This window comes from Nerophis lumbriciformis, linkage group LG31 (assembly GCF_033978685.3).
Source record: "Nerophis lumbriciformis linkage group LG31, RoL_Nlum_v2.1, whole genome shotgun sequence".
Taxonomy (NCBI): domain Eukaryota; kingdom Metazoa; phylum Chordata; class Actinopteri; order Syngnathiformes; family Syngnathidae; genus Nerophis; species Nerophis lumbriciformis.
The window spans coordinates 18081099-18095310 of record NC_084578.2 but is presented as its reverse complement, the minus strand read 5'-3'; the positions used below and the strand labels follow the sequence as shown (position 1 = coordinate 18095310).

At 40.5% G+C, this 14212-nt stretch overlaps 1 protein-coding gene across 2 annotated transcripts in view; it reads left to right on the top strand.

The window, feature by feature from the left end:
• lrp1bb (low density lipoprotein receptor-related protein 1Bb) overlaps window positions 1-14212 on the top strand; it is a 1021613-nt gene that overhangs the window by 669004 nt on the left and 338397 nt on the right. For both annotated transcript variants that reach the window (XM_072912020.1, XM_061926507.1), the window contains one exon: window positions 4150-4299. In XM_072912020.1, coding sequence (XP_072768121.1) covers window positions 4150-4299 — 150 coding nt within the window. The remainder of the gene's footprint in view (window positions 1-4149; window positions 4300-14212) is intronic.

Here is a 14212-nt window from a genome sequence, read left to right as displayed (position 1 = left end):
AATGCAGCATTATTATTTTCTGTATACAAAAATAGTCCCCCATTGGTCAAGGTCAAAGCGCACCATCAACACTATTGTCCTGTCTGCATGTCTTTATCCTCCTGGGTCTGTCAGCATTTTGCACTATATTTCACTGGCTTTGTTTATGATTATGGGGTGGACCTGGGGACAAAACTAAATTAATGATGCGTTGTGAATTTGATTTTGCTATAAATCCAACACACAGTGGGTAAATGTCCTAAAGTCCGCTACTGAAATAGCTTTCAGTTCTCGTCATTGATGGTGGTATATGTGAAATATGGCCATGTCAGCTTTGAAGTGGATTTAAAAGCCATGCAGTCCCTTTTCTGATCATTTGTCTTCCTGGTAGGATGTTTTTTTTTATAACGATACCTTCCACAAGTGTGTGTTGTATAGACCCAGAGTGTTGCATGGCCAACACTATTAAAACATTTTAAAGGGGACCTAAGATGATTTTAAAACTCTTCCATCCTGGTCCAGATAAAATGTATTGGCTATGATTTTGTCTCTTCTTGTCTTATTGCAGGGCACTCAATGTTATTGGTGCATAACCGCCACCTACTGTATTGGAGTGTGAACCAAAATTCCCTCCTTTCTCCTTCCCTCGCATTCATACAGTACATACCTTACTAAACTCCATTCAATAAACCCGTCTCTTCTAGAAACTTCGCTAAAACATTTTGGTTACATCTTAGAGCAGGGGTCGGCAACCTTTATCAGTCAAAGAGCCATTTTGACCAGTTTCACAAATTATAGAAAACAATGGGAGCCGCAAAATTTTTTTGAAATTTTAAATGAAATAGTGCATACAAAGTTTTTTTTTTTGCTTTGTGCTACGTATAATTAGGGGTCTCAGACACACTGCCCACACCTTTATGTGGAATTTGAAAGCTGGTGCGGCATGCGGGTTTTAATTGAATGGCGATTGTCAGCGTCATGCGTGCCGTGATGGTACAGCATATAGCGCCCACTACAGTCAGCGTGCCTGATCAGCCACACGTTGTATGGGGCTTCCGCTTTGCTCACGTAGGTGACAGCAAGGCATACTTGGTCAAAAACCACACAGCTCACACTGACGGTGGCGGTATAAAAAAAAAACTTTAACACTCTTACTAATAATGCGCCACACTGTGAACCCACACCAAACAAGAATGACAAACAAATTTCGGGAGAACATCTGCACCGTAACACAACATAAACACAACAGGACAAATACCCAGAATCCCATGCAGCCCTAACTCTTTCCCGGGATACATTATACCCCCCCCCCCCCCCCACCCCCCGCTACCAAACCCCGCCCACCTCAACCGACGCACAGAGGGGGGGGGGGGGGGGTTTGGTGGTAGCAGGGGTGTATAATGTAGCCCGGAAGAGTCAGGGCTGCATGGGATTCTGGGTGTTTGTTCTGTTGTGTTTATGTTGTGTTAAGGTGCAGATGTTCTCCCGAAATGTGTTTGTCATTCTTGTTTGGTTTTGGTTCAAAGTGTGGCGCATTATTAGTAAGAGTGTTAAAGTTGTTTTATATGACCTTGTATGACCAAGTATGCCTTGCTGTTACGTACGTGTGCAAGCAAAAGATGTATATTTTATAACAAATGTTGGGCTGGCACTCTGTTAACACAGACTGTAGAGGGCGCCAAATGTTGTACCATCATGACACGCCCTTATTATAGCCGTAAGGGCGTAAATCGGTGAATATTAATCCCGGGAGTTTTCTGCGAGAGGCACTGAAATCCGGAAGTCTCACGGGAAAATTGGGGGGTTCAGCAAGTAAGCTGCTGAGCCGCATCAGAGTGATCAAAGAGCCGCATGCGGCTCCGGAGCCGCGGGTTGCCGACCCCTGTCTTAGAGTAACCTCCTTTTGTCCATGTTAATGGTTTTGCCCCCGTCTTGCTGAGAGGTACCACTCTGAACTGCCTTAGCATCAGGTTCTGCTTTGCCAGCTGATCTGCCAATTAATTGCCCTTTAAGCCTATGTGAGCTGGAACTCATAGGAACCTTACGCTGGTATTAACCCTCCAAAGCCTGAACAGGATTTCATATATGTCATGTATTATATCTTGTTGGCTTTGTGACCTAAAAATGTTGAATAGAGATTAACGCTGACCTTGAGTCAGAGAAGACCACCACATTTTTTTGTAGCTGTGACTTTTCATCCCACTGTGGTGCTGCTGTGATTGATGGTGAACATTCTGTTCCTTAGTCACGTTAATAACCCGTTTTTTAAGTCTGTCTTACAAATGTTCGATTGTGGAGACGTTCCCAGATTACAAATTAAACCACGCCCCACCCTCCCCAAAAGTATGATAATTTATCTTTTGAAAATGTGCACTGTTTAAATATATAGCTTGAATCATGAAGCAGAGGTAAAGGAGGTTGACTCACTGTCTAAAGTCCAAAGTACGGCCACCTGGCTGTGACGTCATGACGTTGCCAGCCTGCAAAACCCCGCAAACAGAGGCATCTATAACTGTGTGCGAGCTCACGCCAAAATGCATGAATCGTATCATTTGACGCTTTGGCATTGTTTAACACGAGTATCCAACTTTGTAACATGTTTACGTCAGAAAAGACTTAAAGGCCTACTGAAACCCACTACTACCGACCACGCAGTCTGATAGTTTGTATATCAATGATGCAATCTTAACATTGCAACACATGCCAATACGGCCGGGTTAGCTTACTAAAGTGCAATTCTAAATTTCGCGCGAAATATCCTGCTGAAAACGTCTCGGTATGATGACGTCAGCGCGTGACGTCACGGATTGTAGAGAACATTTTGGGACAGCATGGTGGTCGTCTGTTTTCATCGCAAAATTCCACAGTATTCTGGACATCTGTGTTGGTGAATCTTTTACAATTTGTTCAATGAACAATGGAGACAGCAAAGAAGAAAGCTGTAGGTGGGAAGCGGTGTATTGCGGCCGACTGCAGCAACACAAACACAGCCGGTGTTTCATTGTTTACATTCCCGGAAGATGACAGTCAAGCTTTACCATTGGCCTGTGGAGAACTGGGACAACAGAGACTCTTACCAGGAGGACTTTGAGTTGGATACGCAGACGCGGTACCGTGAGTACGCATGCAGCTGCGGCTTCCAAACATTTGATCGCTTGCCCGTACGTGCGTGCCGCTATGTGCATGTCACGTACGTAACTTTGGGGACTTTGGGGAAATATATGTGCTGTATGAACTTTGGGGAGGTGAACGGTACTTTGGGCTGTGGGATTGAGTGTGTTGTGCAGGTGTTTGAGTTGTATTGGCGGGTTATATGGACGGGAGGGGGGAGGTGTTTGTTATGCGGGATTAATTTGTGGCATATTAAATATAAGCCTGGTTGTGTTGTGGCTAATAGAGTATATATATGTCTTGTGTTTATTTACTGTTTTAGTCATTCCCAGCTGAATATCAGGTCCCACCCGCCTCTCACAGCATCTTCCCTATATGAATCGCTCCCACTGCCCTCTAGTCCTTCACTCTCACTTTCCTCATCCACAAATCTTTCATCCTCGCTCAAATTAATGGGGAAATCGTCGCTTTCTCGGTCCAAATCGCTCTCGCTGCTGGTGGGCATGATTGTAAACAATGTGCAGATGTGAGGAGCTCCACAACCTGTGACGTCACGCTACTCGTCTGCTACTTCCGGTACAGGCAAGGCTTTTTTATCAGCGACCAAAAGTTGCGAACTTTATCGTCGATGTTCTCTACTAAATTATTTCAGCAAAAATATGGCAATATCGCAAAATGATCAAGTATGACACATAGAATGGACCTGCTATCCCTGTTTAAATAAGAAAATCGCATTTCAGTAGGCCTTTAATTCATCATAGGTCCCCTTTAATGGTTATGTTTTCTGCAGTTCATCAGTTCTGCAGCACATTCTAGTGAGACTCCATTTTCTAAGGTTTTCTTGAAAATGTTATTTTTTGAATATGACAAATATGTGTTTCCCTTTTTAGGTACATGGGCACAATCAAAATAATTTATTACCTGGCCAGTCAATCAGCTATTTGTTTGTGACTACTTTTTAACTGAGTTGTTAATGCTAAACAAGCCTACATTTATAACAATTTTAGCCTGCTGCGATAATGAATACAACTTTGTTGTTCTCTGTGTGATTTCTCTCAGGTCTCTCAGTAGACTATACGGCCAACAAGCTTTACTGGATTAGTTCAGCCAATAACACCATCAACAGGTGCAATCTGGATGGAACTGGACTGGAGGTACTGGAAAATCTGAAGAAGGAGCTTACGAAAGGCACTGCTTTGGCCGTGATAGGTGAGTTTGTCTCGGGTGCATTTGATTGTCAAAGGGGATACGTCTGAATGTTCAGGAATTACATCTTTATAAGGGGCACATATAATGATTTTTTTATTTAAAACACTTCCATGTGGTCTAGATAATATGCATTGGATACATTGCTGTGTAAATTTCAGCATATTAGTTAAAAAGTGTATTGTTCATTCTGTTACTCAAGGTAATATTATTTATATGGTACTGAAATACCCATGATTTAACCACTGCTTTTTTTGACTACAGTATTTGTCAAATCCTGGTTACGACCCTGACTACTACTACCACTACTACTACTTTATAAATAAAAGCTGCCGCACCTTAAAAATAAGGTGTTTTTAGGCGAAAACATATTAAAGTAATATAGTGTATGAATGGTGTATAGTGTAATATATTTGGAAGGGTTCAAAACTTTTTATGGCTGTAAAGTCGAGGAGACATGGACATTAGTGTGGCTCTACGTTAGCATTATTTTTCAATTCACTTAAAAAAAACGTACGCAATGTATGTAACATGTAAGCAAATACACTACAGCGTACACGTCATTTGGTCATTCAACAATCGCGATTTCTTAGGAATCAATGTGTATATATATATATATATATATATATATATATATATATATGTATATGTATATATATATATATATATATATATATATATATATATATATATATGTATATGTATATATATATATATATATATATGTATATATATATATATATATGTATATATATATATATATATGTATATATGTATATATATATATATATATGTATATATATATATATATATATATATATATATATATATGTATATATGTGTGTATATATATATATGTATATATGTGTATATATATATATGTACATATGTGTATATATATATATATATATGTATATATGTGTGTGTATATATATATATATATATATATATATATATATATATATATATATATATATATAAAATATATATATATATATATATATATATATATATATATATATATATATATATATATATATATATATATATATATATATATATATATAAGATGACGTAAAAGTTGCATCCAGGTGGCATTTGAAAATATCAGATTCCAAACGGATTCGGACTTCTCATGATTTGGTGACAACTGTTACATGGTGGTCGTATGGTGATGCGCGGATTGTTCTTCCAAGCGATGCAGCAGGAACTCTGGAGACAAAGGTGCAGGGAGGAAATTATTTATTCCTATAAATCATTAAAAAAAAATTTTCAAAACGAACAAAACAAGTGTGCCTATAGCACAGGAAGCTAAGGGAATAGCTCACAAGGAAAACAAAGCATATGCACAAGAAAACGCAAAAGGCAAAGCTTAGTTCAGTAATCCAGAGTAACACACGTAACCGTTGCATGAGAGCAAAAAAAAGCACCAGACTGAGTGAAGCGACAGGCAGGACTAAATAGCTCTTTCATTAGTGACCGGGAACAGGTGAGTGTCCCGAACACTAATCAGAGGCAGGTGAAAACAATCAGCACCCTTGAAAACCAAGAAACACAAAACAGCAAGTGAATCAAAACCTAAATAAACGTAAACAAACTACGATCCGGGCAACAAATCATAACAAAAACATCGGATTTGAAGAACTAAAACAGCGTTTAAACCAGGGGTGTCCATACTTTTTCTAGCAAGGGACGCATACAGAAAAATTGAAGGCTTTTGGGGCCACTTTGTACTTGTTTGTACATTCAAGACCCGAAAACCTCTTACATGCTAGTTATATTTTTTATTTTTTATTTTGTATGATTTCCTGTGCAGCGCTCTTATTTGTTGTTCCACGTCTTTTTTTTCTCCATTTGCCAGCTGAGCGCTGGTGCCGTCACCTGTCCTTGGTTGCCAATCAGGATGCTTTTGGGGACTGGATAATTTTTGCTTTGTACCTCAACGTTGTACCTTTGCGCTTCATATGTCTATCTTCCATGTGTGCACCTGCCTTTTCCTGGTAAAGAAGACTTATTTTCTGCACTTGTCTGCCGTCTCTGCATCCCGGAGTGCGTAACGTAACAAAAACTAATACAATGTAGTTGAGTCAATTATTCTTATTACGATTCTTTATGTATATTATTTTGAGTATTACATTATAAGGCTTAGCACACTCAAAATCTTACCATTACCATTCTTTTCTGCACTTGCCTGCCGTCTCTGCATCCCGGAGTGCATACATAAAACGAAACGTAACAAAAACTAATACAATGTAGTTGAATCAATTATTCTTATTACGATTATTTATCAATATTAGTATGATTATTACATTACAAGGCTTAGCACACTCAAAATCTTACCATTATTTTCTGCACTTGCCTGCCGTCTCTGCATCCCAGAGTGCGTAACATAACACAAACTAATACAATGTAGTTGAATCAATTATTCCTATTGCTATTATTTATCACGAAGGTCCTGAGTAGTCTTGGGTTCAATCCCGGGCTCGGGATCTTTCTGTGTGGAGTTTGCATGTTCTCCCCGTGACTGCGTGGGTTCCCTCCGGGTACTCCGGCTTCCTCCCACTTCCAAAGACATGCACCTGGGGATAAGTTGATTGGCAACACTAAATTGGCCCTAGTGTGTGGATGTGAGTGTGAATGTTGTCTGTCTATCTGTGTTGGCCCTGTGATGAGGTGGCGACTTGTCCAGGGTGTACCCCGCCTTCCGCCCGATTGTAGCTGAGATAGGCTCCAGCGCCCCCCGCGACCCCAAAAGGGAATAAGCGGTAGGAAATGGATGGATGGAGTATGATTATTACATTATAAGGCTTAGCACACTCAAAATTCTTACCATTGCAATTATTTTCTGCACTTGCCTGCCGTCTCTGCATCCCGGAGTGCGTAACGTAACACAAACTCATACAATGTAGTTGAATCAATTATTCCTATTACTATTCTTTATCAATATTAGTATGATTATTGCATTATAAGGCTTAGCACACTCAAAATCTTACCATTGCCATTCTTTTCTGCACTTGCCTGCCGTCTCTGCATCCCGGAGTGCGTAACGTAACACAAACTAATACAATGTAGTTGAATCAATTATTCTTATTACTATTATTTGTCAATATTAGTATGATTATTACATTATAAGGCTTAGCACACTCAAAATCTTACCAATGCCGTTCTTTTCTGCACTTGCCTGCCGTCTCTGCATCTCGTAGTGCATACATAAAACGAAAACTAATACAATGTAGTTCAATCTATTATGCGTCTTATAATTAGTCTTTATCAATACTTATTATTATTGATATTTAGCTTTAGCAAACTCAAAATCTTACCATATCTTGCAAGAAATGTGTACATATGTTCATCAAACACCATGTAAAAGACGCCCAGGCCAACAGCAATTTTGGTTTTCAGGTCCCTTTTTGGGGGAAATTGGTCTGGTTTAATTTTTCCTAAGCACAAATTGTATTTTGTTGGCGTCGCGGCCCAATTAAAAAACGAGCTGCAGGCCGCAAACGGCCCCCGGGCCACACTTTGGACACCCCTGGTTCAGACAATATTATATCTGGCTCATTTGAGGGCAAACAAATCAGATTCGATGCTTGCTTTTAGCAGCATTTATGTGACTGCATGACCGTGTTATTATGCGCATGCCAAGATTATAATAAAATAACACTTCATCCTACCTTATTTGAGATTCCTCCCCCTCTGGCTGAGAGCTTGACTTAATGTCTCAGTATGTACATCCAGCTCATTGGGACGTCAAGATGGAGCTCGACTGCAAAACCCAGCCAACAGAGGCATCAAAAACTGCGTACAACCTCATGCCAAAATGCATGAACCATATGATTTGACGCTTTGGCATTGTCACAACATGTATACGTCAGAAAATATGAAATGCATCACAGGTCCCCTTTAGCCCAATTCAGTGGTTTTCGGAATGTGTTAGCCAGCCAATCCAAACAACAGTAATACTTCGTATTATCTGAAGAAGGGCTGTGTGATATTTGGTGAGAATGTCTGCCTTATAGCCAGCTTTTATGTGCATGTTCTCTATTCACCATGTAAGCCTGGGTTTTCCTCGCACAGTTAAAAAAAAATTGCATGTTAGGTTAATCAAACTCTTAATTATCTATATGCGTGCGTATGAATATTTGTTTGTCTATGTGGCCTCTGATTGACTGGCGAGCGGTCGAGGTTGTGCTTCAGCCTCTCATCGGGATAAACACATAATACGCGGTAGAAAACCAATTAATTTAAATCATCTGAATAAGCAGATGTACAGTATAGTGCAATGAAAGTAGTGATTTCTTTCCTTAACCTCTATTTTATAAAAAAAAATATTTGCTGTCAAAGGATTAGTTAAACTTTAACATCCCTAATAGAATACAAGATTGCTTTTATTTTATGTTACTTTTGTGTTATGCTCAGTCTGGGGTGTTGCATCATCTGTAAAGAAAAAACACCTTTTTGGTTTTTATGTCGAGCCAAAATTAAAAAAAAAAAAAAAGCAATGTAATTTCCCACATTAATGGAATGAACTTACTCTTGTGTTCTCTTTTACGTAGCATTCTAACCTTTGAATACTTTTCAATTCCGCACTGCTGCAATCGTAAAAAATTACCATTAACCAATGAATGCAATTAATTTACTAGTGCTGTTAATGAGATGGGAGAAACACACTGTTTGAGGATATATGTATATAGTAATGTACACTATATTGCCAAAAGTATTTGGCCACCTGCCTTGACTAACATATGAACTTGAAGTGCTATCCCATTCCTGACCCATAGGGTTCAATATGATGTCGGTCCACCTTTTTGCAGCTATGACAGCTTCAACTGTTCTGGGAAGGCTGTCCACAAGGTTGTGGAGTGTGTTTATCGGAATTTTCCACCATTCTTCCAAAAGCGCATTGGTGAGGTCACACACTGATGTTGGTCGAGAAGGCCTGGCTCTCAGTCTCCGTTCTAATTAAAGTTAAAGTTAAAGCTAAAGTACCAATGATTGTCACACACACACTAGGTGTGGCGAAATTATTCTCTGCATTTGACCCATCACCCTTGATCACCCCCTGGGAGGTGAGGGGAGCAGTGGGCAGCAGCGGTGGCTGCGCCCGGGAATCATTTTGGTGATTTAACCCCCAATTCCAACCCTTGATGCTGAGTGCCAAGCAGGGAGGTAATGGGTCCCATTTTTAAAGTCTTTGGTATGACTCGGCCGGGATTTGAACTCCCAACCTACCGATCTCAGGACGGACACTCTAACCACTCATCTCAAAGGTGTTCTAACGGGTTCAGGTCAGGACTCTGTGCAGGCCAGTCAAGTTCATCCACACCAGACTCTGTCAATTAATGTCTTTATGGACCTTGCGTTGTGGACTGGTGCACAGTCATGTTGGAAGAGGAAGGGGGCCCCGCTCCAAACTGTTCCTACAAGGTTGGGAACATGGAATTGTCCAAAAATGTTTTGGTATCCTGGAGCATTCAAAGTTCCTTTCACTGGAACTAAGGGGCCAAGCCCAACTCCTGAAAAACAACCCCACATCATAAATGTAAAAGCGTGATTCATCACTCCAGAGAACGTGTCCTGTGGCGACGTGTTTTACACCACTGCATCTGATGCTTTGCATTGGACTTGGTGATGTATGGCTTAGATGCAGCTGTCCGGCCATGGAAACCCATTTCATGAAGCTCTCTGCGTACTGTATGTGGGCTAATTGGAAGGTCACATGGAGTTTGGAGCTCTGTAGCAACTGACTGTGCAGAAGGTCGGCTGACTCCTCTCTGTCAGTTTACGTGGCTGAGTTGCTGTTGTTCCCATACTCTTCCATTTTCTCATAATAAAGCCGACAATTGACTTTGGAATATTTAGGAGTGAGGAAATTTCACGACTGGATTTGTTGCACAGGTGGCATCCTATGACAGTTCCACGCTGGTTAATCACTGAGCTCCTGAGAACGGCCCATTCTTTCACAAATGTTTGTTGAAACAGTCCCCATGCCTAGGGGCTTGGTTTTATACACCTGTGCCCGGGCCAAGTGATTAGGACACCTGATTCTGATCATTTGGATGAGTGGCCTAATACTTTTGGCAATATAGTGTATATATGTATGAACAATCCTATTTTCATTGTTTGGACACCTCTTACCTGAGCTTGACTATGTTCAGATCGGTCTGATATAGAAACCACTTTAATATTGTAATCACAAATAGAAGCCAAAAGAGAAGGTGACATTGAATAATGACATGTAGCAGCATATTAGCAGGTACAGCACAACAGTGGATTCAAGTTTGCTCGTCTCCATCAATCACAATTAATGCAGAGGAAATTGTTTGATGTGATAGCGTGAACAGCATCAACTTTGAAACGACGACTTTTTATTGTGCTCTGACAGTACAGTACAGGCAAGGTGTAAAAATGACTTACACTCATGCGTCATCCAGTACTTTGCAGACCAATTTGTAAGATGATATCATTGTCCTTAATCTGTCATGCCATGTTTTGGGCTCATCTACTGGGTCGGTGGACATAGTTGTGCTTGTCCACAATGTAGTACTATTACATTTTAGTTTGGCATAACAATTCTGGGCCACTCTTACACAAGACTTCTAAAGGACCCTCCATGCCACCCCAAACTTGATGTCACCGCCACCTACGTACACACTTAGTATGTTTACATGCAATATCAATCAATGCAATCAATCAATCAATCAATCAATGTTTATTTATATAGCCCTAAATCACAAGTGTCTCAAAGGGCTGCACAAGCCACAACGACATCCGCGGTTCAGAGCCCACATAAAGGCAAGGAAAAACTCACAACCCAGTGGGACGTCGATGTGAAAGACTATGAGAAACCTTGGAGAGGACCGCATATGTGGGTGACCCCCCCCCCCTCCTCCCTCTAGGGGAGACTGGACGTCGAGTGGGTCTGACATAATATTGTGAAAGTCCAGTCCATAGTGGATCTAACATAATAGTGAGAGTCCAGTCCATAGTGGGGCCAGCAGGAGACCATCTCGAGCGGAGACGGGTCAGCAGCGCAGAGATATCCCCAACCGATGCACAGGCGAGCGGTCCACCCCGGGTCCCGACTCTGGACAGCCAGCACTTCATCCATGGCCACCGGACCTGTGTGTCCCCCCTCCACAAGGGAGAGGGGGGCAGAGGAGAAAAGAAGAAAAACGGCAGATCAACTGGTCTAAAAAAGGGGGTCTATTTAAAGGCTAGAGTATTCAAATGAGTTTTAAGATGGGACTTAAATGCTTCTACTGAGGTAGTATCTCTAACTGCTGGTTTCAAACAAATCCATGCAATAACATAACAATTATTGCATGGATTTGTTTGAAACCAGCTTTTCAAAAGCCTTAATTAGATTTTTTAACTTTTTAAAGATTGGGTTAACATATCTAGATCATATGTAGCTAAATACCCTAAATAATTTGGTTTATATATAAATATATGTATATATACATATATGTAAATACTGTATATATGTGTGTAAATATACAGCCATGGTCAAAAGTTTACATACACTTGTAAAGAACATAACGTCATGACTGTTATGAGTGTCCAATCATTTCTACAAGTCTTATTTTTTCGTGATAGAGTGATTGGAGCACAAACTTGTTGGTCACAAAAAACATTCATGAAGTTTGGTTGTTTTATGAATTTATTATGGGTCTACTGAAAATGTCACCAAACCTGCTGGGTCAAAAGTATACATACAGCAATGTTAATATTTGGTTACATGTCCCTTGGCAAGTTTCACTGCAATAAGGCGCTTTTGGTAGCCATCCACAAGCTTCTGGCAAGCTTCTGGTTGAATTTTTGACCACTCCTCTTGACAAAATTGGTGAAGTTCAGCTAAATTTGTTGGTTTTCTGACATGGACTTGTTTCCTCAGCATTGTCCACACGTTTAAGGCAGGACTTTGGGAAGGTCATTCTAAAACCTTAATTCTAGCCTGATTTAGCCATTCCTTTACCACTTGTGACGTGTGTTCGGGGTCATAGTCCTGTTGGAACACCCAACTGCACCCAAGACCCAAACTCTGGGCTGATGATTTTAGGTTGTCCTGAAGAATTTGGAGCTAATCCTCCTTTTTCATTGTCCCATTTACTCTCTGTAAAGCACCAGTTCCATTGGCAGCAAAACAGGCCCAGAGCATAATACTACCACCACCATGCTTGACGGTAGGCATGGTGTTTCTGGGATTAAAGGCCTCACCTTTTCTCCTCCAAACATATCGCTGGGTATTGTGGCCAAACAGCTCAATTTTTGTTTCATCTGACCACACAACGTTCCTCCAGAAGGTCTTATCTTTGTCCATGTGATGCCAGATGAAACAAAAATTGAGCTGTTTGGCCACAATACCCAGCAATATGTTTGTCATTGGTAGTTTTGAAGTCCAAACCCCTGTCTATTGCACTTCACGCACTCTCTTTATCAACCAGTAGAAAGGCAGTTTTTTGCCATTCTTCCTCTCCATGCACGGCAGCATGTGGATAAAAAAAAAGTTTTTTTTTTTTTTTTCAAAGGCAGTATAGTATCGTTTTTAATTCATTAGCACCACGGTACTTTATTAATACCGTACAACACTAATTCACCATGTAAAGTATGAGATTAGCTGATACATATAGTGCCAGGTTCACTACTAACCACATTGTGAAGTATGCGAACGACACGACAGTAGTGGGGCTCATCCGTGACAACAATGACATGGACTACAGGGAGGAGGTGAAACATCTGGTTGACTGGTGCAGAACCAACAACCTGGTCCTGAATGTCAACAAGACCAAGGAGATCATCGTGGACTTCAGGAAGCACCAGTCCAGCCACGCTCCACTCTACATCAATGGCACAGCAGTGGAGATAGTAAGCAGCACCAAGTTCCTGGGAGTGCACATAACTGACAATATAACCTGGTTTCTTGTAAAAAGAGCTCAGCAGCGCATGCACTTTTTGCGTCTAATGAAAAGAGCACAGCTCCCTCCCCCCGTTCTCACCACATTCTACAGAGGCACTATAGAGAGCCTACTGACCAACTGCATCTCTGTCTGGACTGGAGCCTGCAATGCCTCAGACTGGAAGTCTCTCCAGAGAGTGGTGAGGACGGCGGAAAATATCATCAGGACTCCTCTTCCTCCTATCCAGGAGATCGCAAAAAGCCGCTGCCTGACCAGGGCTCAGAAAATCTGCAAAGACTCCTCCTACCCCCACCAAGGACTGTTTTCACTGCTGGACTCTAGAAAGAGGTTCCACAGCCTCCGAAGCAGAACCTCCAGGTTCTGTAACAGCTTCTTCCCTCAGGCCGTAAGACTCTTGAACGCATCATAATGAAATTATCCCCTCAACTCCTCCTAAAATGGATTAACTCGCTGGAATAAAAAAGACAGTATAACATACATCCATAAACGTGGACGCATGTGGAAAAGTGCAATATATTTATCTGTACAGTAATCTATTTATTTATTTATATATATTTATTTTCTATATATATTTATATATTATTTATGTATATTTATTTATTTATATATGCACCTTATTGCTTTTTCATCCTGCACTACCATGAGCTCATGTAACGAAATGTCGTTCTTATCTGTGCTGTAAAGTTCAAATTTGAATGACAATAAAAAGGAAGTCTAAGTGTAATAATCATCAGTGGATGATACCAATCATAGTAATACATAATTATTAATATGATTATATTCTCAGTGCATCTCCTAGGGGTTATGTCTAGCTCTGTCTTCAAAAACTAGTGACGACTCTGTTTGCAACTCTATTTAAGGGTCTTTGAACGCACCACAGTTACAGTATGTGCAATGAGACGAAAAAGTGCACCTTATACAACACTTTCTTCTATGGTGCCCTCATTTAGATGCATTATTATTTTACCTTTCTAATTTATTTTCCAAGGTGAGTT